Below are 24,664 nucleotides of genomic sequence, written 5' to 3'. Positions count from 1 at the left end.
TCTCCTTCGCGCCCACAGAGGAGGCTTCTGAGAGAGGATGACTCAGGCACTCCCCAAATTTCCAAGCTCAGAAGAAGGGTGCTGGGAGAGCCTCCTGCCAGCCTCTGAGAGCGCCTCGGGCCGGACCAGAAATAGCTGTGATAATTCGGTCTGATCTTGAACCTCCAGTGCTGTGGATTCTGCCTCGGTAAATAGACACGGCCCTTCAGATTAACCACCTGAGATGCTGCAAGATACAGTAACTGGTCGCCTCTCTGAATGTTTATTTCTTGCACATGCCGTTGTGATGATCAAGAATAAAATAAAAGGGGGAAATTGCCCTAGTACCAGCACTGCCATGGATTTCTGTCTTCTTTTTCAGTCCTTTTTCATAGGTTCATGTAGTTGCCATTATAGGAAAATTAAAATGCCCTCACTGCAGTGTTTCCAGCCCCCAGACCCGGGGATGGCGCACAGTGAGATGCAGTAAATATGTGTTGCTGGTGGAATGTTTGTTAACTATGAAGTCATCGTTTTCCTAATTGCTTCCTATGCCGAGGGCTCTTGCATCAAATTGTTAGACTCTGTTTGCCACTTTACCATATTTAGATGGCCCCCCCTAATTTGCCAGGATCGTAAATACCGAGCATTTTCCTTCCAGTAGCTGTTTTTAAATGTTTTGAATTCTTTTCTTCGATGAATTCCAAGAATATGAATTCCTGGATCAGAGGAGAGAAAAATAAGAATTATAGAAATTGCTAAAGGCTTATTTATCCCTCGTGCCAGGATTGTTTGGTAGTGTCATTTGTTTCACAATCTCTTCTGCTTTGGGGTTTTAAATGCTATTTTTGCTTTTGTTTTGTCGTGTAAGCTCGTCTCTGTTTCGCCTCACCTGTCTCTGCGTGAGGCTATTAGTATGGGTTGAAGAACTGTCTCAGCGTTTAATAATATTTCCTCTTGTGCCGCACCTATTTGAATAGTTCGTACCTCTATTAGAATATAGATTTTGGAGTTCCCCTCGTGGCGCAGTGGTTAACGAATCCAACTAGGAACCATGAGGTTGCAGGTTCGGTCCCTGCGCTTGCTCAGTGGGTTGACGATCCGGCGTTGCCGTGAGCTGTGGTGTGGGTCGCAGACACGGCTCGGATCCCACGTTGCTGTGGCTCTGGCGTAGCTTGGCAGCTCGGCTCCGATTAGACCCCTAGCCTGGGACCCTCCATATGCCGTGGGAGCGGCCCAAGAAGTAGCAAAAAAAAAAAAAAAAAAAAAAGAATATAAATTTTTTTTAGTTGGAATTGGCTCAATTTATCATGTAGATGTGATTAACTCAGTTTTCCTGTCATAGCGGCTGCGAACATTTTTCCTAGTGTGTGATTTTCCATTTTTAGTATCAGGTGAGTCATTATAGGTGTGATTTTCTGTTCTTTGAAGAGTCTGAGACCGTGGTTGCCAGAAGGAACTTGATCTAACGTGACCTCGATGTCTCTGATGGAGACCCTGGTCCCGAGACAGAGGCCACAGCTCACCAGCATCACTGGTGAGAAGGGACCAGGGCTGCCCCGCCCCTGACTCCTTAGTCTCAGGCTGTCTGAGCGCCTGGGCTCCTAGGGGCCGCCATTGCTCTCCTGGCCCAGAAACTTCTTTTGAGCTGAGGTTTATGCTTCTCTCTTTCGGACCAAGGCAGGCTCTGTAGGGCTTTTCTGAAGGTGGGCCGTGGCCACTCCAATGACACGGAGCCAGCCGTTCCGTCTTTCTGACCCGTGGTGTGTAAAAGTATCCTGCACAGGGGAGTTTGGAGGAGCCCATAATGGATTCGTGAGCATTAAGCTCTTAGCAGCAGCAAGTGCAGTTTTCACATTGAATTGCCCATAGAAGATGCATTAGTTCTTGTGTCGGCAGCCACCTGTCTGCCAGGTGTTGTCCTGGATATTTGGGGGCTGTAGAGCCGGAGGAAAGGGACGTGGCCCAGGATCAAGATGGCTTTTGTACGAAGACGACGGTGACTTCCTGCTGAGCTGCCCGCCCCACGTCCCCAGGGAGGGAGCCCCAGAACTGGCAGGTAACCCTGGAACTGACCGGCGGGAGACTTGGTTTAGAATCGAAGATCCTAATTAATCCCAGCACCGCCTCCGTCGCCGACTTGCCCGACTCTCAGAGCATGTCCGCGGTCAGGGCTGGTCCTTCCTCGAGTGGACTCTTAGTCAGGACTGCGCGGGGCGCTTGGATTGCTGCAGAGTGGCTAAGATCACCCTCAGGGGGTTATACTTTAGTGGGGTAAACAGAAGTACCAGTATCTGTGTCTCAAACACGCACACTCACAAATGAGCATAAATAAAATACCAGGGGCCAAGAGGAGTTGGTAAATAGCTGGCCTAGGGGTGGAGCAAAGCTTCTCGGAGAGGTGGCGCTAAGCCAAGCTTCTAGGTGGGGCTGAGGGAGGAAGGTGGGGGCGGGAGAGGACCGTCCAGCCTAGGGAGCAGCGGGACAGCCCCAGGAACGTGGCTGTCGTTGCCCAGGGTGGCCCTGGGGCAGAAAGGGGGCAGGGAGGAGAAGGCCGGTCAGGCAGCAAATGCCCCTTAGATACCACGGGAGGGCTTGAGGGGCCGTGTACAGACAGCAGGGAGGTTCTGGGTCTTGGGTGGGAGAGTGCTGAGACGGGGACCCGGGAGGGGGCAAGGGACCCACATGCCTAGCACATGCCTGGCGACACCGTCTCCTGGGCGGCCATCCAGGGCGGCAGGTGCCCGTTCTCACTGGCCTCAGGCTGGTAGGCCCGAGTCGGGGCCGGGCTGGCGGGTGCGGCCCCCTGAGGTCTCTGGGCTTCGTCTGGAGAAATCCTGAGGGTAGTGTGTGCTCACTGCCCGGTGCTGGGTGCCTGGCAGCACGCAGGCCGTGGGAGGACGGCGGCGGCGGAGAAATGGCCCCGGTGCTGGGAGTTTGGAGCCTCTTCCCTTTACGGGAGTTCGTTCGCCTCAGTCGGATTCTCGGTGCCCAGCTCCTTATGCGCGGGGCGGTGACAGCGCTGATGTGTCTCTTTCCATCCCAGATGCCTTAGGCCCGCCAGCCGCCCCAGAGGACTCCCGCGCGGGCCCGCAGCGCCCAGGCACACGGCCGGCTCCCGCTGACTCACCTGGGAACCCCGTCCGCCGCCACCACCACCACCGCTGCCGCCCGCCCGAGCCATGGAGGCCCCCGAGGTCCCCGTGGGCTCGCTGATCGACTTCGGGGCCGAGCCGTCCACCTCCTCGCCCCTGGAGGCGATGCCCCCGAAGCTGCCCGACGGGGACAGCTCCCCGGGCGAGGGCGCGTCGGAGAGCGAGACCACGGAGTCGGCGGACAGCGAGAACGACTTGGGCGAGTCGCCCTCACACCCGGCCTGGGGCGGGTACCGCCGCTCCTCCTCCAACGAGTCCTTCTCCTCCAACCAGAGCGCCGACTCCGCCAAGGACGAGGAGCCGCGCGAGCTCCGGGAGTTCATGCGCCGCTACGTGGAGAAGATCTTCTCCGGGGGGTAAGCCCGGCGCCAGCCCCGCCCGAGGGCCCCCTGCTCTGGTGGGAGCTGCGGCTCTCAGCTGACGCTGAATGGGGGCAGGACGGGGCCAGGACGGCTGAGCTCACGCAGGATGAGGATCCGCTGGGCTGCTCTGTCTGCCCCCCTCTGGTGCCTCTTGACGGGGCGAGCAAGGACCGTGGCATTGGCAGCAGAAAGTGGAGGCTGGATGAGAAGGCGGACGGAGGAGCTGGGGTGTGCCTGCCTCACGCTGCCCCGTCTCACCCGGGGAAGGGGAGGCAGCTGCAGATTCAGCCCAGGCCCTGGCTCCTGACTGCTGGTCTCACGGGGTTCACGGCAGCTGAAGTGCTGCAGCTCTCGCTCCCCAGGTCAGCGCTGACCTGACCTGCAGCATCAGCATCACGGGAGCTTGTGAGAAATGCAGAGTCCTGGCCCGCACCCAACCCCCCGGGTCCGAATCTGCCTTTAAACCAGTAGATGTGCACACGTGGGGGTCTGAGGAGCCTTGGTCCGAGGGACTCTCCCTGTGTGGTTCACGCCTAAGAAGACTGTGCTGGTTGACACCACCCAGCAAGGCGGGTGTTTCCTGCTGTGATTCAGCCCCCTCGTTCGTTACTGGCAGGTCAATGTCCACCTTCTCCGGGTGTGGCCTCACTTATCCGAGTGGTTAGGAGGGGCCACGGTCTCGGATACAAATCTTCAACGGCTCCCCAACCTGCTTTGCTGTGCGATTATCAGGCCTTCTGGGAGAGCAGTGGACGGGCGTCCTCCGGGTTTTGTGTGGCAATTCGCCAGCTTTCTCTGAGCACACCCAGTTAATGCAAAGGGGAGAAAAAAGGCCCAGAAGCTTGCTAATCTGCCAGGAAGGCCAGTTTGCATTTGTGGCAGCCTGTGGGCAGTGCGGGGCACGGAGAGCCGCGTCAGGTGCGTTCGCAGGCACGTTCCGAGAGACCCGCACGCACCGGGCTGATCCTCACACTTCCTCTGCTGTTGTTGTTTTGGGGGAAATAAGACCAAGGTGTTTTCTGCAAAACCTTGAATAAATGAAACCGCACCAGCCAGGGGATCTTCAGCTTCCCCGTTTTAGTCTTCCCATTTGGGGTAGAATACTGGCCCCCCATGGAGATGATTGCAAGTGGTTTGAGATGAGGCAAGCATTTCATTCGCCCTGGTGGCAGTGAGCCCAGGCCCGGGGTCCCTCCGTCTTCCCCTCACAGACGGAGCCGGGGGAGGTCAGAGAGGCAGGCAGACTGGCTCTGCCGAAGCGCGGAGGGGTGAGCCGCCGCGTCCTCCTTCCAGTGTCGGAGGGGCAGCAGACCCCTCGGTGTTTTTCGGCTCAGTGGGACCGAGCACATTAGGAATTCCTGACTCCAGCGGGGGCTCCCTGCTGATGTCAGCACCCGAGACTAGTGGGAAGCCGGGCGAGCTGGAGAGCCAAGCCCTTGCAGGTGCCTGGACCTCACTGAGGCGGGCGTCGGGGAGGCTCGTGGGCTTTGGAGCCAGGACGTCTGGCTGGGGCTCCTGCTCACTGCGCCTCAGCGGTGTCTCATTCTCTGAGCCCGTCTCCTCCTCTTTGAAACAGAAATGACACACTGCCTCCTGGGGTGACCCAGACGGCGAGATGAGCTGCTGTAGGTCAGGCGTCCGCACGTGGCGGGTGAGGGCAGCGGGGGTTCCGTGGTGCGGGGCCCAGGGCCGGCTGTGCTCCGGGCTCCCGTCCTGCCTCTGCCCCACAGGAACCTTTCTCGGTCCAGGGGGTTGAGGGGTTTCTGTTTCGTTTCCCCTCTGCCTTCTTTTTCAGGGAGGACTTGGACCAGGAGGAGAAGGCCAAGTTCGGGGAGCACTGCAGCAGTGAGAACGGCAAAGCCCGGGAATGGTTTGCCCGGTACGTGAGCGCCCAGGTAAGAGGGTGACGCGGGGGCGCTCTGGCGCGGGCAGCTCCTCCTCGCTGGAGAAACGAAGGAGTCGAGGGAAATGACCCACCAGAAAAACAATGTGAAACTTGCCTAGAGATGCTCTCAAACCCCGCTTACGACAGTGGGCAGTGCCCCCAAAAGGATGATGGCCCCCCAACCCCAGGGAATTCCAAAAAAGCTCATTTTTTTAAAGACAAGTGCACGGGCTGTGTCCATGCAGGGTTTTTTCCCTCCTTGTTTTGTTTTTTTGGCCGTGCCTGGGGCATGTGGAAGTACCCGGGCCAGGCATCAAACCTGTGCCAGAGCAGCGACCCGAGCCGCTGTAGTAACATTGCCAGATCCGAACCCACTGTGCCACAGGAGAGCTCCCATTCAGGTTTTTATTCAGTAGTCCACAACACTCAGTTTTTGTAAAGATAAAATATTCAAGACAGTGACAGCCAGGTAAATTCAGATGAGAATTAAGTTTTTAAATAGTCAGTAGATTCTTTTTTTTTTTTTTTTTCTGTGAGGTGGATTAATTTTTTAATTTTTAAGGTGTTTTTTTGTTTGTTTGTTTGTCGTTTTAGGGCCGCACCCATAGCATATAGAGGTTCCTGGGCCAGGGGTGAAACTGGAGCTTCAGCTGCTGGCCTACACCACAGCTCACGGCAATGCCAGATCCTTAACCCATTGGGGTCAGGGATCGAACCCGCCACTTCATGGTTCCTCGTCCGATTCATTTCCACTGCAGCACGATGGGAACTCCTCCTCAAAGTTTGTGTTTTTGTGGTTTTTTTTTTTTGTCTTTTTGCCATTTCTTGGGCCGCTCCTGCGGCATATGGAGGTTCCCAGGCCAGGGGTCGAATCGGAGCTTTAGCCGCCTGCCTACGCCAGAGCCACAGCAATGCGGGATCCGAGCCACATCAGTGACCTACAACACAGCTCACGGCAATGCTGGATCCTTAACCCACTGAGCAAGGCCAGGGATCGAACCCGCAACCTCATGGTTCCTAGTCAGATTCGTTAACCACTGTGCCACAACGGGAACTGCCTCCTCAAAGTGTTTTTATCACAAATAACTTATTCTCCACAGAAAGATTAGAAAGTGCAGATGAAGAGTTCCCTGGTGGCCTAGTGGGTTAAGGACCCAGCATTGTTACTACTGTGGCTCGGGTTTGATCCCTGGCTCAAGGGCTTCTGCATGCTGTGGGCACGGCCGAAAAAAAAAAAGAGAGAAAATGCAGAAAAGCAAACATAGAGAAAGTGCCCGTACGTCTTCCATCCAGAGAAGAGCCAGTGTTGTCACCTTGGGGTCCTGTCCTTCCGTAGCTCCCGTGGGTGAGAGTGTGTCCAGTTCCTAGTTTTTAAAATCTCCTAAGACCACGCGGGAAACGCCCGCCTGTGCTCGGAGCGATGGGGGCGCAGGGCCAGCCCTCGGCTGGGTCTTGGTTTCTGAAGAGCAGGCCCATCCCGGGCCCGCACCCCAGCTGTGTTTAGAGATGCCAGGCTGAGGGCACCTCTGCCCCCCGTGACGTGTCTGCCCTCTTCCCGGCCAGCGCTGCAACTCCAAGTGCGTCTCGGAGCCCACCTTCTACCGGCTGGTGCAGTCCTTTGCCGTGGTCCTGTTCGAGTAAGTGGCGCTGCCGCCCAGAGCCTCCACCCTCCCTCCCTTCCCGCCCACGAGACCCCAGCCGCGAGTAACCGCCCCTCGTGTCCTCGCCCCGCTGCTCTGACACCGCCGGCGTCAGCTAGACGTCGCGACGGGCATCCCACGAGTCGCCGAGTGGTCCCACCCGGCGGTAGAGATTGAGGCCCCGCTGGGCGTGAGTCAGCCCGCCGTGCGCGTCCCGGGACAGGCTGTGATGACCCGCGCGGAGCTCTGGCGGGCTCCGGCTTGCCTGCGGTGACGGCCCTGACACGGGGTGACCGCCCACTTAGAGAGATGGGCCCGAGCCTCGTGTCACAGAGGGCATGCCAGACAGTGTGGGCTCTGGGTGGCCGGGGAGCCAGGCTGCGTGGCTCGCGGGGCTCCTCCTCCCGAGGCCCTGGCTCTAGGCCTCGGCCCCTTCTTAAGGTCCTGACTCGCATCAGAGCTGGACGTGCCTCCCAGGATGAGCCGGAGGGGCTGCATCTGCCTGGGGGGCTGAGCCGGGGGCCTCTGAGGATGGGGGGCAAGGCGTGGGGAAGGGAGGTCCCCTCGTCTCCGTGTCCCTGCGTCCTTCCAGCCCCGAGCCCCCTCTTCACTCTTGCTTTCCCTTTTCTCCGCGTGGAAGTGTGGCTGCTCCCTGTGTCTCGGTGCCTCCCGGCGCCCTCTGGCCCCGTGGACAGGGGCGCGTGCTGGAGGAACGTGGCTCAGAGAGGAGCCCCTGTTTTTCCGGCACTTGCTCAGGGTGCTCCTGGGGGAGGAGCCTGGGTGTCGGAGCTGGCGGGGTGGAGGGACAGTGTCCTCGCCCCCGGGAGCGCGTCCACAGCTGCGTCCGAGCAGCCGCAGGTGGAGGGGTCAGCTCACTCTCCTGCCCTGAAGACGCCGCTGCCTCTGGCATTTGTGCCCATGGCCTTTTCGCGAACCCGGATTTTGTGTAGATGGCACCTGTCCCACATGGCAACGCACTTATTTAAGTCACAACTTTTCTTTCAATGTTTCCTTAAATAAGTAAAACTGGGGGGAAGCAGTTAAATCCAAGTTCCAGTCCTACCACGTGCAGTATCTTTCTCTTGGTGAGCATATGTATTTTTGTAAGGCTGCAAAAAAAAAAAAAAAAAAAATTAGAAGTTTGCCTTTTAGATTTATTTGATTGTTTTTATTTTAAAAGCTAAACAAAAATGGCCTTCACGCTGTCTAGAATGTTTCTGTTGACTAGTTTTTCCTCCTTTTTTGGCGGCGGGGGGTGGGGGGGGGCTTTGTTTTTTTAAGCAGTACTTGTCCAAAGTTGAAAACAAAGCAGGAAGGGAAGGATGCGAGGAAGCCGGATGGACGGCCCCGAGGCTGAGAGGAGAGGAAAGGCTCTTGCGGCCTCTTCTCCCACTCGCGGTCCCCGGCCTGGGGTCAGCACGGCCCGTGGTGCACACTCATGGGCAAACACGCGTTTTTTTCCCCAAGAGACAGCCCCGTGCATGGGCTCACACACAGCGCTGCCGCTGTGAACGGCTGCGAGGTGTTCCCGTGCAGGCGCGTGAGAATGTACCGTGACTGATGGGCGCGGGCGCCGTTGGTGGGCGGTCAGCCCATCGCTCTTCCTCTCCTGCTCTGGGTCACAGTGTCGCAGTGAACATTGCTGTAGCTTTTGCACCTGTAATGGTCCAAATTCCTAGCGGCAGACAAGCCTCCTTTGGCACTGTCCCCCCTTTCGTGTTTGTGAAGTTGGATGGGTCCGTGCGTGTCGCTTCCTCTGGCTGCCGGGAGTCTGGCGTGGTGGTGTAAGCATGAGCCTTGCTGTGTGCAGGACTGTCGTAGCTTATCGGAGCTCTGCTAGGTAATGCTTTGCTCCTCAGCAAGTGCCGTGGAGTTGGTAGGTCTTTGAATTCCCAGCCCATCTCCAAGTGTTGCTCCTGGACCGGGAGCCTCGGAACATCGGCTTCCCGTGGCAGCTTGTTGGCAAATGCGCATCCTCGGGCCCTGAGGCCGGGGTTCTGGGGTGGGCCCACGAAGGGGCCAGGGCCGCCCCTGTCTGTCTGGGGTGGGTCATCTAAGTCCCTGCTTGTTCCTGAGAACGACAGGCTGCAAGGTGTCCGGGGCCTCCAGTGTGGGCCTGAGACCTGAGGCCCGCTCTCCAGTTCTGGGGCTGCTCCTTGGTGTGGGGTCGAGCGTCCTGGGCCCGGGCTGCTCCAAGAGCAGGTGGGAGAGGCCAGGCTGACAGAAGGCGAGCTCCTTCCTGCCCAGAATCAGCCCCGCTCCCAGGCGGTGAGCCAACGGGTGACTCGCTCCTTGGACTAGGGGAGTCATTTCTGTGGCTTCTCCTCTGCAGCGCCGGGGGAGGGAGGGCCTGCTGTGCAAAGCCTGTCGGTGTCACCTTGTGCATGTGCGGTGGGAGCATCAGCTGGAAGCTTCCTTCAGCCAGTCGCCCTCCTCCCCTGCAGGTGTCATCAGATGGATGACTTCGCACCAGCCAAGAGTCTCATGACCATGTGTTTCACCTACTACTACATCGGTGAGTCCCCCCGGGGGGTGGGGCCTGGGACCCGCCAGCCTGCCTCGGGTTTCGTCCCCGTTAAAGGCGAAGCTGCGAGGCCTGATAGGGAGGGGCCCATGGTGAGGGGTCCCCCTAGAACAGGGGAAGGGAGTGGTCCACGGGGCGGTCAGGAGGCTGACGCTTCTGGCCACGAGGAAACAAGGGTAGAAACCCACAGGCGGGACTTCTCAGGGCAGGTGCTGGGGCTGCGGGGCGGGAGCCGTCGGTCCGTGTTTTGGCCAAATGTGCACCGGGGCAGCCGGGGTGCGGTGCAGAGGAGCAGCCCTGGGCCCTGGGCTGGAGCTGCCTTTGTGCAGAGTGTGGGCTGAGCTCCCCTGGCTCCTTGCACTGGGGCCTCCTGATGCGACATCAGACACTTGCTAGGGACCTGCACCTGGACTGGAGCTGGTCCGTGCAGCGCCAGTGCTGGCCTCCTTCCCGCCCCCGGAGCCCTGTGACCCGAAGGGGGCACCTGGGCCTCATTCCAAAGGCAGCGGGAGGAGTGCGCCTCCTTCCCTGGCCGCCCTCCTCCCGTCACCGCGTCCGGGCCCTCCTGTTCCAGAACCGGCCCGGGGGCGCTCAGGGCCATCTGGCCGCTGCCCGCCTCTTCCCGCCGCGGGGAAAGCCAGTCCTCCTCCATCCCCCTGCGCCACTTGGGCATCGCTCACTCCTCTGGACCTGCTGCTTCCTTGGGGCTGGATCCCCGCCTGTTTCCCCTTCAGCCCCTGGTGGCACCTGGCTGGCTGGTGCCCAGTGGGGGCTCAGCCAGAGAGCCGGGGCGCGCCCACGATGGCAGAGGGAGACGGCCTAGCCCACCCCCAGGACCCCACCCGCCCTCCGAGGTCTCTGCCTCATGCTCACCCCGCGCCCCTGCGCTCCAGGGAAGCCGCAGCTGCTCCCCTCGGAAACCAAGGAGAAGCCGGCGGGGAGCATCGACGCCTACTTGAGGTCGGCCAACAGCTGGCTGGCGGAGAAGAAGGACATTGCCGAGCGGCTGCTGAAGAACACGTCGGCCAAGACGGAGAACGTCAAGGGCTTCTTCGGGCTGGAGACCAAGCCCAAGGGGCCCCTGGCCAGGAGAAGCGAGTGAGTGCCCCGCCCGCGGCTGCGATGGGGGACCTGACCTGCTGACCGAGCCCGCCGGGAGCGTCTGCTCGCCCCTGCCTGTTGGAGGCTCCGAGCCCCTCCTGGGAAACACGGCTGCCCGCCCAGCGTGCCGCCTCATCCTGCAGTTTTCTGGGGTTTCCAAATGCCCCCCGTTTGCTAACATACAGGGGTACCCCCAGGAGTCCCTGTTTCCATGTGCAGGTTGTCAGTAGGTGGGAGGGAGATGACAGCCCTCCGTCCTGCTTCTCCTGGGGTGAGAGCTTGTGCTCCCGGAGCAGATGAAGGCGAGGAGACGGCACGTCCCCCCCGGGGTGACCGTGGGGCCAGGCGCTTCAGGACAGCGTAGAACTGAGACTCCCACAAAGAAAGGGGGACGTCTCCTGGTCCCCGCGTCCCCTCTGGTGGCTCCGTTCCAACCAGGCAACTTGGCTTTATTCCTCCCCTGGTCCAGACAGTTTGGGACTCAGAGAAAAGGCACAAGGAAGCCTGCATAGCATGTCGCAGTTTGCAAAGACTGGCGACTGGTAGACAGAGCTTCCATGTCGTAAACGCTGATTCAGAGAAACCCACCTCAAAAGTCCACGGTGTCGTGAGACGTGACCCCTTCCGTCAACGTGAAAGGGTTCTTTGAGAAGCTCTGGGGTCATTTTGTCACCCCTGTGGTTTGTGTCCCCAAGGGAGGAAGAGGACAAGCCCCAGGAGAAGCCACCGGGGACAGGTGAGTGCCTCCTGGGCTCTCAGGCCCTCGGGCGGCATCGCAGCAGCTCTGCGTGGTCTCCGCCCAGCCCAGGGAACCGGCCGCCCCTGCTGACAGATCCCCAAACGTCCTGGACTCCAGCTCCTCTGGAGCAGGGGTGCTGCCAGGCCTGAGGCCCCGCTGCTCTCGGCTCCTGTAACCTCATATTGAATTTCCACGGAAAAACCCGCTCTGGGGATAACGCCTCCCCCCAGGGAGGTCACGGAAAGCATCGTGAGGGTGGGGAGGCTGGTCCCCGGCCCCTCCCTGGGGAGGAGTCCCCACTGCCAGGCCGAGGGCATCATGACGGCTGTGGGCAGCTGAGCAGGCACCAGGAAATAGTGGCTGCTTATTTGTATGACCTCTGGGGGGACGCGGGGCCTGCAGGGAGAGTTTCCATGGGATCTGCCTCGCTCAGCCTCCTCCCCCCCCCCCGCCCCCCGCAGTGACAGTTTGCAGCCCGGAGGAGGAGCGGAGGGGGCAGAAGATCTACCTGTACACGCACCTGAAGCAGCAGCCCATCTGGTAAGGCTGCTACCGCCTGCAGGGCGCCCACTCGCCGTCAGAAGTGAAGGCCGCCACGCCCCTCGCTGTGGGAGGGCCAAGCAGAAGAGGGGGATGGGGAGTTCCCGTTGTGGTTCAGTGGGTTAAGCACCCAGACAAGGTGTCTGTGAGGATGCAGGTTTGAACCCCTGGCCTCGCTCCGTGGGTTAAGAATCCGGTATGGCTGTGAGCTGTGGTGTAGGTTGCAAACGCGGCTCGGATCCCGCGTTGCTCTGGCTGTGGCATAGGCCGGTGGCTCCAGCTCCCGTTAGAGCGCTAGCCTGGGAACCTCCATATGCCGCGGGTGCAACTGCAAAACGAAAATGACAAAGCACAGGTGGCTGTGAGCGTTGGAGAGGATGTGCGGAAATTGGAGCCTCGAGCCCGGCTGGTGGGGTTGCCCGGCAGGCAGCCTCTGTGAAGGGCGCCCTGGCACTTCCTCGGAGGTTCAATGGAGGCAGCTCGGGTCCCCCAGCAGCTTCGCTCCAGCCTCGAGAGAGCTGAAAGCAGGTGCTCAAGCAAACGCTTATGCGCACGTGTGCGTGACAGCATTATTTCTAAGCGCCCAAGGGTGGCAGCATCCTGCACGTCCATCTCGGTGGCCCCCAGATGTGCGGATACTCTAGATGTGGGCCCTTCCTCAGCCATGTGGCCGGATGGGGCCCCCTCAGCTGCCACAGCCTGGGCGGCCCTGGAAAACTCGCCGCTAAGGGATCGAAGCCAGACGCCAAAGACCACGCGCGTGGTGTCTTTGCATGAGACGTCCAGGAAGTCACTCCCGGACACAGAGCAGCGCTGTGGTTGCCAGGGGCTGGGGCGTGCGGGGGCTGGGAGTCAGTGCTTTGCTTCATGGGCCGATGAAAATGTTCTGGAAACGGACAGCGGTGGCGGTTGCACGGTTGCACGAGCATGCTAACCCGCTCTGGCACCCTTCACGGGAGTGCGTGCTAGGGACCGTGCGTTAGCTCCTCGGTCTGTACAGATAACACATCTGTGTGAAGGGCCTGGTGGGAGTGGGAGACGGGGGCAGGGCAGGCCTTGCCCTCTGTCTTGCCCCGAGCCAGCTTTCAGCAGGTTGATTTACTCACAGGCTGGCAGCGTTCTAGCACCTGGAACCAGCGGGTGTCAGACGTGCCCCTCCCGTGAAGTCCAGCCGTGGGAGAACTTGGCCACAGCAGATCAGGGCGTGTGGGGCGTGTGGCCCGCAGCCTCCGTGAGGGGGCCACCCCCTTGCTGGGCCAGGCTCAGGTGGAGGCGGGGATGGAGCAGCCGGCCAGTCCGGGTCCCACCTGCCCATGATTTAGCTCAGGTCCATCGGGGCTCGACACGGCTGCTGTGCCATCATTTGTAATGGGGCTCAGCGCACTTAATATTATTATTATTATTTATTTATTTTTTAGTTTTTAGGGCTGCACCTGCGGCATGTGGAAGTTCCAAGGCTAGGGGTTGAATCAGAGCTGCAGCTGCCGGTCTACACCACAGCCACAGCAACACGGGATCCACGCTGCATCTGCCGCCGACACCACAGCTCACGGCAACGCCACCGGATCCCCATCAGCACCCTTTTCTGTAAAGGGCCGGGAGCTAAAAGTTTCAGGCTTTGCCGACAACCGCTGCACTCCGCCACAGCCAGGACGTATGTGCGTGGGCCTGGCCGTGATCCCATGAAGCTGGATTTACACAATCCGGCAGCGGCTGGATTTGGCCGATGTGCTATGGGTTTGCCAGCCGTGTTCTTTGGGAAGAACGGTTCTCTCGTCTGTGCCTGCAAATCTGTTTGCTCTCTGGCCTGTCCCTGCCAGGTTCTCCTGTATGTTACCGGACTCTGTTCTAGAAAAGCAGCTCTCCCCAAAGCCTCTGATTCCTCTTGGGAGCCTTGGTGGGAGGCAGAGAAGGGGAAACGGGCCATGGCCCGTATCCTGCAGGTGGCGGCTTCACCTTTGACCTGCTGAGTCCAGGGCGTCCCCGGCCCCGCCGTCCCCTGCACTCCTGCCTGTCCCCCAGGTCATGGGCTCCCCTCCCGGGAGCCGGGCAGACGCCCCAGGACACTGCCGCCCGGGGAGCCAGCTCCGTTTAGGGTCGAGGCACGTGCTCGTTCTCTTCTCCCTGAGGCTCCGCTTGCTTATCCCTCCGGTGGCCTGAGACGGGCTGTCCCGCCTCCTCTGTCTTGCAGGCACACGCTGAGGTTCTGGAACGCGGCCTTCTTCGACGCTGTCCACTGCGAGAGGAGAAAGCGGTCCCCCACCACCAGGTAGGAGCCACGTCCGGGCCTGCGCCCGCCCTGCCTCGGGAGGAGCACTGGGGAGGCTCTGTTTGCCTGTTTCTGAAGGAGAGCACAAGGACTGAGGCTGCGAGGGGGCAGTGTCTCTCCCTCACCCCCGCCCGGCCCCGCACCCCGCAAGCTGCCTGGGGGCCCTGGGCACGCAGCTTCGGGGGGTGGGGGGCTCAGCTTGCATGCGTGCTTCCTGCCCGGGGCTCCGGCATGAGCTGGCCTGACCCTTCTGAAGAATGCCACCTCCCACGGGGCGAAACCCTCAGGCCCCCTTCGGACCCCCTCTGCCTCTGCGCGAAACCTGACTTCCTCCAGCCGGGCCCACAGTGGGGGCTCCGGGGGCAGGACGCCCGCCTGGGAAAGTTGTGACCTGGCCCTCAGTGCCCCGGGCTGCACCTGAACAGACCTTCAGCTCGCCCAGGGCAGCCCCGCCACCGCAAAGACCCCTCTTGTAAAGCGTTCCATGGGGTGCGGGGCAGGTGCTCGGCTCTCTCTCTGGCTGCCCGAGCTGAGGTCCCCGGCCACAGCAGCCTCCCAGGCCCGGGTCACTTTACTGTCCCCCCCACCCCCCAGTCACGGGGCTCTGATGTCTTGGAGTCTCTTCCCGTCAATGCCACGAACCCCCCCGTCTCTGACAGGGTGGCCCCCTTAACCTTCCTCCTGGCGGGGGAGGGCAGAGGCCTGTGGTTGAAAGCTTGGCTCCACTAGCACTTGGGGATCTCAAGTGAGGTCTTTCTTTTGGGGGGCGAGAGGGTCCGCCTCGTGCCCCTTGACAGCCCGCTGCGGCTGCGCCTCCGGGGAGGAAGGGGCAGCACATAGAAGGAGAGGCTGGAATGTTCCCGAGGATTCGAGAGAGAGACTTCTCCAGTCTGCCGGGAGACCAGACGAGGGGCAGGGCTGTAGACGAGGGCTTCGCGCGTTGCTTTGCCCTCAGACTCCCAGGCCCGCAGCCCTGGAACCCGTGTCCAGCTCCGTCTCGGCCCCGATGACCCCCTTCCCGCGCTTGTTCCCTTTCCATCTGTTTTTCTTGACTTTGACGTGTTCCTCTGTTTACCTGTTTCTGCTGCCGCTCCAGAGGGGATGCTGGAGAGGAGGAGGAAAAGAGGTGTGTGTCCACTTGACTGTCCACGGACAGGGCGGGGCCTTCCGGGGCCACCGGGGGCGGTGGGGGGCGCCCAGACGCGAGGGCGACTCACTGCCCGCGGGCCCCGCGCCGGGAAGCCTGGGGACGGCAGGGGACCCCCGAGAGGAGGGCAGTGAGGTCCAGCCTCCGCTCCACTGGCTGCTCCAGCGGCCCCAAGCAGACCCCAGAACCACTCCCGCAGCTTCACTTGCTGCTCACTGATGCCTCCGGGCAGCTGAGGGTTGGCCTGAGGGCCTGTCCCTGAGGCCACGCTTGGAGGCGTGTGGGTTCTGGCAGACCCTCGGCCACTCTGACAGGTTTGAGCTGCCCCCTCCTTCCAGCCACCCTGTGACCTGGGGCCTGTGTGTGTGCACGGGAGGCGGGGGGGTCCCCAGAAGAGAAATGTCTAGAACAGGCTGCCTCCTGCAGAAGCAGCCACGGTAGGGTCTGGCTTTAATTGTTTGCACTCTAGGATATTTTTAGAGTTAAAGGCCTGCCTATTCTAAACAGGATTTCTGATTTTTTTTCCCGGGTAGAAGTTTCCCAGAGCACACTTCCTCTCATCAGCGATGTGTTTTTAGTGCTTACCGTTTTTTGAAAAGTCTTGGGTTTTGATGCAGCTTTCCGTGGCTTTCAAAGGAGCATTCAGGTGTAGCAGAGACCTCTGTTAGTGGAAAAACCCCAATTCCCATCCGTCCGGCGGTAGAGGGTGATGAACCAGCCCTGAGCCAGCAGGGCCTCCCAGCGCCCCAGCAGAGGCCTGAGAGGGCTGGAGCATCCCGGCGTGCTGAGGGCCGCACTGCTCAGCCCCAAGGAGAAGCAAGCCTCTGGCTGCACAGGCGACCTCACCCAGAGCCGTTGTCTGGACGTGCATGTCCAGGCCTGTCCCCCCGGGACACCCACATGCACCCCAGGCCTCTCCCAGAAGGAGAGCGAGTGTTGCAGCGAGATGGGGGGGGGGGGGGGCTGAGGCCTTGGCTCTGGGTCCCTGGGCAAGCTGGTGCCTCCAGCCCTATTTCTCTTTGGCGGACCTGCCGACAGCATCTGCTCTATCGTCAGAGGCAGAAATGTCTCTATTTCAGGAGGCTTCCTGTTCTGGGGTCACATCCAAATTCCCACTGTGGCCATTTAGATACCCCTTCTGCCCACTTAATTCCGTAGACCTCAACCGGTGTTGAACTCAGTTTTAAGGAATGGATTGGATTGTAGACATCCCCTGATCATTCATGACCTTGTGCCATTCTTCAGAGGTCAAATTAAAGGGCCCAATTCTAGTCCTGGCCACCGCAGAAGGAATCGCCTCCTCACTTGGGTCAGGGCTGCTGTGCGGCACAACCACAAGGGAACCCTTTCCATGTGGGCTGGGTTGTGCAGTGCACAGCCTGCACACCCGCACACAGCGAGCCTGGCAGAAGTGTGCGGATTTATGTGCCTGGACCGCCCTAAGGGTGCCACTGGGGGAAGGAGGAAGGACCGTGGGATGAGATTAGCATAGTACCTGGAGTCTTCATGACTGTCCTGTTGTCGCCCTGAGGAGACTGGGAGGGACACTGCCCCTCGCCTCTGTCATGCCCTGGGGACCGTGGCTCCTGCCCAGCCGCGGCCGCACTGGTGGCCTGCCTGGGCCCGGAGGGTGGACGGGAGTGAGGAGTCGGTGTTCTTGGTTCTGTTCCTCTTCCTTCGGCTCCTCCATCACCCCGCCCCCGCCCCCTGTGCCTCTTCACCCTCTTTCCTTCTCTCAGCCTTGTCGGGTCAGCCTGTCTTTTGAGGGAGACGGGAAAGCGGGCTTCTCCTCGCGGTGGAGGTGTGCGTCTGCTCACTCTTGTGCCCCAGGCTGCGGGGGCGGAGAGTGGAGGGGCCGTCGGTCCCCGGGGCCCTTGGGACAAGGACACTCTGCCTTAAGGAGGGATCGGGTGGCCTCAGCTCCATGCAGGGATGCAGAGCTCGTGCGGCTCCCAAGAACCCGCTTCCCACGGGACCCCTGACCCGTGATCCTGCGCAGAGAGCCCGCAGCCCTGGCGCTGAGCGGGCCGTGGTCCCTCCCTGTCGGGTTGCCCAGCCCAGCGCTCCTCAGCGCCTCTGTGTCCCCCTCTGCTGCGGACCCCGGGTAACCGCCACGGGCCTTCCACGCCCTCCCAAGGGCCGCGTGAGGTGAGCATCGGCTGGGAGGAAGCCCAGGAGGAGAGGGACAGTGGCCAAGCCAGGCTGGCCTGGCCGGCAGGCAGCGTATGGTCAGAGCGCTTCTGGCCCCAAGGCCGGGCGGACCCCGCCTGAGGGCCTGGGTGTGGAGACTGTGCGGGTCCCAGGGCCCCCTCCTGGCTTCTTGTCGCCCCCTCCTTGCTGACGCGGGGCGGGGCCCTGTCCTTTGGGCAGTTCCCTCCCCACCCCGTCACATGTGGGCTGGCTTGCGGCCCTGAACCCTGGAGAAGGGTGGGGGGGCGGCCTTCTCGTCTCCTGGAGAAGGTTCTGGGCGACCGCTGCGCACACACCCTCTCTGGGTCCTGGGTCTCTGCGTCTGCGCCGGGTGCTGTCATGAGTTTGTGTCTCGAGCCCTCGGGCGGAGGAGCAGCCCTCGGGCGCGCTTCCTAGAGGCAGAGCCAGCGGCTCCTCCGCGGGGCTGTGCCCTGTGTGTCAGAGAGGCCACCCCTGGAGGTCAGAGCAGGGGTGGGGCGCGCGAGGGGCCGCGCTCTGAAGCCCCCGCCGCCCCTCCTGTGCTTGCAGGGAGCGGTGGTGCCACATGACCCAGGAGGAGCGGGACGACAGCCTGCGGTTCGACGAAAACATCACCTTCGGGCAGCTGGGGTGAGAGCAGGGCCCGGCCCGCCCTCGGGACCGGACGGAGGCCCCACTCCCCACACCCAGTGCCCAGGGCATGAGAGCGGGCCAGGGGGTGGGGGGGCTGCTCCTGACGCGCAGGCTCAGCGAGGAGGGGGCCCCGGACGAGATGCTCCTACCTGGGGGCTGGGCTAGGGGAGAGCCGCCTTGGGAGACTCAGGGTCCCTCCCGCGGTGGCTTCTGGAGCCACTCAGAAGCTCGTCATCACCTCCCGCTGCCCCACTCGGGTTCCTAATCCATCCGCCCTGACGCCGCCCCGGGCGGCCCGCGGGTTGACCCTGAGCATTGCCGGCTGGCTGACGAGGGGCTTGGTGTTGCCTCCTTCCTGCCAACTCCCGGCTCCCTTTCCCGGAGGCGGGAAGGGTGCCAGCTCCCGCTGTGCCCCCACAGCACGTTCACGCACAACATGCTGGCGTTCGGCCTGAACAAGAAGCTGTGCAATGACTTTCTGAAGAAGCAGGCGGTGATCGGCAACCTGGACGAGGGTGAGTCCCGGCGGAGCCGGCAGCCTGGGGCGTGGGGACCGCGGGCTGGAGTTCCCACCCCTCAGGGGACCGTCCCTACTTTAATTCAAAATGTGACCTGGAATGTTCCTGGCTGCCTCGGCCGGACATATTCCTTCCATGTCAAAGCCCATGTCTGGAGGTGGGATTTTCCCCGGCAGGGGGTTGCGGGGGGTGGAGAGGAGCCTGCCAGGTGCCAGGTCAGTGCTGGCAGACAGGGCCCAGGTCAAGACGGAACGTGGGGCTCAGACTCTGACCTTGAACATGGGTCACTCTGGCCGTAAGTTGCTTTTACTTCTAAATGGCTCTTGTTTCTTGAAGCACACCGCCGTGGGCCGTCCGGGGTTTGGGGTGGGGGGGGGTGTCTCGAGGTTGTTCTAGAACCTCTGGCTTGTGTAATGGAAGGGGGTGCATTGCTGATGTCAGCTGCCCTAATCCTCAGCTGGCCTTTGTGTGTCTTCTCACCTGTTACAAATAGTCTCTGTCCCCTAAAAATCCATCCACTTAGACACGTATGTGGATAGACCCGTGTTGAAAAACAAAACTCCAGCCTGCGCTGAGTTACAACGGGCTGCGGACAGGCGGCCTCGGGAGGTGCCCCTGGACCGTCTCAAAGTGCTGTCCTCAGCCCTGCCCCCCAGCTGAGGGCGAGAACGCTGTCCTCCCTCCCCTGTGGCCCCTGAGTGGTCTCTGGGACCCACGCCTAGCCCCCTTGATATGGTCCATGTGCCCACAGCCGGGTCCGGGCCTGGGGGCTGCCCGCTGCCACATCCTATGAGGAGCTGCGTCGTGGTCCCAAGGAGCCCGCTTCCAGGAGACGGTGCCCGTCAGGCAGTGTGCTTGTGGCCAAGGGCACGCCTTCTGCAGGCCACACTCGCCGTTCTCGGGAGGTCCTGCTTCGTCCCTGCCCGGGAGGAGGAGGAGCCCTGTCTGTGTCACCGTCTCTTACACGAGACAACGTCGTTTTGTCTTGCAGAGCAGTACAAGCTGCTGAGCGACCACATCGAGCAGATGGCCGTTGAGTAGGGCGTGGGAGGTGGCCCGAGGCCCCCTAGGAGGCCTGCCCGGGCCCGCGGCTGGCTGTCACCCCACCCTGCATGACGTCGGCAGCCCCCACAGCCGCTCCACGCCACCCTAGAACTAGCGGTTAAAGCACCTGGCCGCCTGTCCTCCCCGCCGCCCCTCAGCCTGCGTCTGCGCCCCACCCACGTGCCAAAGTGTCCCAGGGACTCTGCAGCTAAACCGAGGTGACTGTACCACCCCCGAGGGTCAGGCCTGTGACGCGGGACCGAGAAGTGGAAGAGGGCCGCCGGGTCCAGGACGGGCCCTGTGTCCGTCGCAGCCTCACGCAGGCCAGGGTGGGGCGCACGGGGGAAGCTGGGCGAGGGCGGCTGTGACCCAGCACGCGCCAGTGACACAGGCGGTCCTGGGGACCATCTGGAGCCCTCCCTGCAGGCAGGACGGGGTCACCCTTGCAGCCAGGGCTCCTGTCCCGTGGCAGCCGCTCAGGGCAGCGGGCCTCTGAGGGTCGGCCCATGGCCAGTGGGCTCTTTCCCGGCCCCCTCTCCATGCGGCAGGGCCTGCAGAGGAAGCTCGAGGAGGAGAGAGATCCCCCTGCCGTCGGGAGGGAGGCCCTGGGCCAGGACGTGCTCCTGGTGGCAGAAGGCCTGGTCCCCGGTCCGGGGCCGAGTCAGAACGTGGGGCGTCCCTGGTCAGCTGTCCGCTTGCTCCCGCCTGGGGCTGTCTGTCCCGCAGGAAGCACAGAAGAGACGTTTTTTCAGTGGCCTCAAGACAGCTGCCCTTTCTAAACGCGAGCAGCCCTGCTCCTCATCTCACGTGAGACAGAGGCGGCTGCGTCGCTGTGGCAGGTGGCCTGGCAGCGCCGCCCCTGGCAGCCACTGGGCGGGCCGGTCCGCGGGTGCTGGGAGCCTCGGCTGCCTTGGGGAGCGCGGCCCCAGCCCTGCGACCCTTTCCCGCCGACCCTGCAGTCCCCCCACCCACCCCGGGAACCGGGCTTTTCCCCTGGGTTTGTACCCACCCAGGCCCTGCAGCCTGACCAGAGCGCACAGCATGCTGGCTGTCCCCGTGTGAAGGCTGCAGTCAGCCTGGTGCCCCCACTCCCTCCTGCCACTCGCTGACCTTGAAATAGGCCCCTGGGCGCTGTCCTTCCGGCCCTGGCCCTGGGTCCTGGGTTCCCTCTCCTCCTCCGGCTGGCAGACATGTGACACACACACCTGATAGCCCGCCCTCCAGCCAGGGCTCCCAGGTGGTCCTCCCGGGGCCGCCTCCCTGGAACGTTCCAGAGAAGGCTGTGTGTTGATTGTGCTGTGGACTGTACATCTTGGCGATCATGAGAGAGGCGACAGGAAGCACGGCAGGACCCTGGTGTGCCGGTGTGAACTGTTCCACTAGGAGCGTGGGCTGGGGCTTCGTTGCTGTGTGTGCGTGTGTGTGCATGGTCACCCTCTCTGGCCGTTAAACACAGCGCAGCCGTGTCACTGGTTTGCCTGTCCTGGGCAAGGCAGGGTCACGCAGGCTGCCGCGTGCCCACCCCGGGTCGGGCCCCGCGATCACACGTGTCTCTACCAAGTGCATTTTAGAGACCTAACGTCCAGTTCACGCGTGTGCGGGGCAGGCCCCTCCACTGCCTCCTGCAGACAGTGTGGCCCCTCCTGAGACATTGGGGCATGACCCCTGGGGTGCCGTGCTCCCTCCCCCGAGTCAGGGCCATGCCCCGCGAGCACTGCGCCCAGGGCCCTCGCAGGGCTGGCCCCAGCTGTCCTCAGCTTCTGTGGTCATTTCTTAGAGGTTAGTTGGAATATGCATTAAGACTTCATTCTAAGGTGCCCCAAAGACTTCCCTTGCATATATAAGATTTGTGTATGGAAGTTTGATCCGGCCCGATTTCTGAAGGAGGAGTTCTGGGTCCTTCCATGGGGTGCTGGGGAGCGGGGCCGCCTTCTCCCCGGGGTGGGCGGGAGGGCGCGGGGCCCTGGAAGGAAACACAGCTTTGCCTTCTTTGGCCTTCTGCACGCACGGTAACTTCAGCGTGGTCTTGGGACTCTTTTTCCACATTGGCCTCCTGAAATGGCATTGAGAGTCGAAGCCAGTGGCGCTTTCCCTGGCCCTGTCCACCTCCATCCCGCTCCTAAGAGTGGAATGAGTCTGACCCCAGAGGTACCCCCGCTGCCCCGAGGGGATGCTGCCGAGTGACCGCCGTCGAGGTGGTTCACAGCTGCTCCGCCGTCTCCTCCCGGCACCGCCTGTGGCCGAGCGTTCCACCTCGCGGCGTCTGGCCAGCGTCCCTGGAGGAGACGCAGCGCCCCTGGAGAAGCCGGCATCCTGCTTCGCTGAGGCCTCCTCGGTGACACCATCCTCCCTCCAGCCGCAGCGGACGACCCGGGGCGCTCTCAGGCCCCCGCGTGCCAGGTGTCTCTCCGCCATACGCACAGGGTACAGGGTGCTGGTGGCCCTTTCAAGACCGCCGGATGCAGGGCTGGAAGCCTCGGGTCACGTCCAGGAGGAGCGTCTCCAGCCCAGCAGGCTCGGCGTCCCGGCCCGGGAGCATCGATGGCTCTGTTAGCAGTGGCATTTTGGGCTTCCTGCTGCGGCGGCCCTTTGGGCTCAGAGCTGAGCGAGCCCACAGCGGGCAGTTCCCCCACGTGAAAAGCACGCTGCCTTGGAACCGGGATGGTGTTGCGACGTGGCTTTGTGGGTCTTCAGCCTTTGTACGGTTCTAGCGATATCGATAGACATGAAGGGGCCATGGCCCATTCAGATGTTCAACCAAAGGCGGGAGACCCCAGCTCTGCTGTTAGGAATTGTGTGTACGGTGGAGAATAGACCGTGATTTTCCCATTGCCAAAAAAAAAAAAAAAAAAAAAAAAAAAAAGCAGGTCTGGGAGCTCCTAAGTTACCCGAGAGGAGGGCTAGGAAGGGGGTCCAGGGCCCGAGTTTTGTGGCCAGACGGAAGCCGGGGTGGGCAGGGTCCCGGGCAAGCCCCCGCTGGGTTCAGGACAAAGGCTGAGCCCGGGCATCGGACGTGCCCTCTGACCGCGCTCCTCCTCACTCGGGGCTGGAGCCCGTGGAGCCCGTGCTCGCCTCTCCCTGCCCGGTAGACGCTGGGTTCATGGCTGCAGAGAGAAGGAGGCAGCCTTTCCCGTGGGCTCTTGTGTGTGGGTTAATTTGTCACCCAGCGCGCCTGGTGGCCCAGCCCCCTGATGTGAGAAACACAGCATTCACACTACAAAGGGGTTTGTTAGGGGCTTGTTGAACCCGGGTGACCGTCCCCAGAAGTCAGGGCCACAGCTGCAAGCCAGACCTGGCTGGGCTTGACGGCTCCCTGATGGGCTGGCTTTTTGCTTAGGGAGGTTCTGTGTAGTTAGAGCAGCTTTGTTGCCAAATTACGCCCACTTGAGACAGCTGGGCAGCCAGAGGGCCCATCCTTTGCCATTTGCTGAAACAGTGGGGGGCTCGGCAAGCCAGGGGCAGGGGGGAGAAGGCGGGAGGGCGGCCAGGTGGGGGCCCACAGCTCCCCAGCCCCCGGATTCTGCTCGCTCCCCGCCCCCCGCCTATCAGTGCCCTTGAGCCACTGCTCCCGCGATGCGGCCCTCTCACCCCGTCTTCCTGTGAATCACTTACTCCTTTTCCATGATTCTTGAGAGCGAGTTTCTCTTAAAAAAGCTTTCAGCTGAGCTCCACCAGCACGGAGACTTGCATTGGCGAGAAGTGCCCCTAACCGGCTGGTGTGTGGTGTTCACACCTGGGTCGGAGCCAGGCCCCACTCCCAGTACCTCCTCATCACCGTGGGGCTGGGACTAGGCCTGCATAAGTTCTCTGGGTGGCAGAGGGGTGAAGCGTTCTCACCCAGGGGCACCAGCCTCGGCCACGGGCTCTCCTGGGGATGCTGTCCCTGAAGAGGGGAGCAAGCGCCTCGTGTGGCTGGCCGGCCGTGCCCCTGGGTGGCCTGGCGCTGGCCTGTGTCCCCAAGTCGGCCATCTGTCTGAGCTTGAGATGAGCAGAGGGCTTGGGAGGGGGCCCTCCGCTGGCTGTGTCCCCAGGATTCCAGGGAGGAGCGGGGAAACTGTCACCTCCTGCAGGACCTCCGTGCAGGTGGGGGCCACCCCAGCTCCTGGCTTCACCTGTAGGGTCGGACCAGGGCACTGTCGCCCGACGCCCTCCTGAGCTGCTCTGGGTGGGGAGAAGGGCGCTGAGCTGGGCGCAGGGTTCCTGCTGGTGAAGCCCCTCGGACCTGCGTCAGCCCTCGCCCTGGGCTGCGCCTGTTCCCCTCCCTGGTCCTGGATGGTGCGGTTGTGAAAATGAAAGGGGTGCACACGGGGGCTCCATCCCCGCCCAGGGCCCTGATCTGGGCCTGTGCTGGGGGCTGCCTTTCCCACGAAGAACGGACCAACCATTTGAACAGCAGGAAATGCTGGAAACTCAAGCAGCAGGCACCGCGCTTCAGACGGGTCCACATGGGACGGCTTCCTGGAACTTGGGGCTTCCGAGGGGTCTCCCACGTGCGTTCTCCGTTTCTCTCCCGCCCGTTGATCTGGGACCTGAACTCCCTGCTGCTGCACCCACAGGCCACTCGGCGGCCCAGAAGCTGGGGTCAGGGGTGCGGGTGTGTTTGGTGTACGGTTATGCAATTGTGTGTCCCGCGAGGTGATGTGCTACCAACTATTTTCAGATGGTGAATGTTTCAGGGGTGAAGACCTCAGAACAGGGCTAAGAGCCAAGCTGTTTTCCTGTGAAGAAAAAAAAACGTCTGTCTATCGCACCTCGTATCGTCAGAAGGTGGAAACTGAAATAAATGATCTTAAAAAAAGAGACGTCAGTCTGTGTAATTGTTGTTTTCACATATCCGTGAGTACTTTTTTTTATGGACTTTGCAGTCTTCTCAGTGACGGCAGCGGCATTTCAGGAGAAAACACCTTTTTCGGGTCAAAGAGATGTTTTCTTCACCTTGGCTCAGCAGCTGGTCTTGCG

General features: G+C 61.6%; 1 protein-coding gene across 12 annotated transcripts in view; it reads left to right on the top strand.

Annotated features, from left to right (window-relative positions):
• Positions 1–21,564, top strand: part of KIAA0513 — a 58,593-nt gene extending 37,029 nt beyond the window's left edge. For 4 of the 12 annotated variants that reach the window (XM_084959337.1, XM_021093719.2, XM_005664311.4 and 1 more), the window contains 12 exons: positions 3,026–3,490; positions 5,292–5,391; positions 6,945–7,018; positions 9,466–9,536; positions 10,439–10,643; positions 11,342–11,382; positions 11,847–11,925; positions 14,117–14,194; positions 15,291–15,320; positions 18,060–18,140; positions 18,564–18,658; positions 19,653–21,564. In XM_084959337.1, coding sequence (XP_084815463.1) covers positions 3,162–3,490; positions 5,292–5,391; positions 6,945–7,018; positions 9,466–9,536; positions 10,439–10,643; positions 11,342–11,382; positions 11,847–11,925; positions 14,117–14,194; positions 15,291–15,320; positions 18,060–18,140; positions 18,564–18,658; positions 19,653–19,702 — 1,233 coding nt within the window. In that variant the 5' untranslated portion in view covers positions 3,026–3,161 and the 3' untranslated portion in view covers positions 19,703–21,564. Of the gene's footprint in view, positions 1–18; positions 188–3,025; positions 3,491–5,291; positions 5,392–6,944; positions 7,019–9,465; positions 9,537–10,438; positions 10,644–11,341; positions 11,383–11,846; positions 11,926–14,116; positions 14,195–15,290; positions 15,321–18,059; positions 18,141–18,563; positions 18,659–19,652 lie in introns of all 12 variants that reach the window. The other 8 variants (XM_084959340.1, XM_084959343.1, XM_021093721.2 and 5 more) reach the window with 3 other exon arrangements.
• The last annotated feature ends 3,100 nt before the right edge of the window (positions 21,565–24,664 follow it).

The sequence above is a fragment of the Sus scrofa genome, chromosome 6 (genome assembly GCF_054392235.1).
Source record: "Sus scrofa isolate SSC_HxYL_T2T_F1_AM1 chromosome 6, Sscrofa_HxYL_maternal_Yorkshire_Landrace_v2.0, whole genome shotgun sequence".
Taxonomy (NCBI): Eukaryota; Metazoa; Chordata; class Mammalia; order Artiodactyla; family Suidae; genus Sus; species Sus scrofa.
The sequence above is the reverse complement of the archived record's forward strand: the minus strand, read 5'-3'. Positions and strand labels throughout refer to the sequence as shown.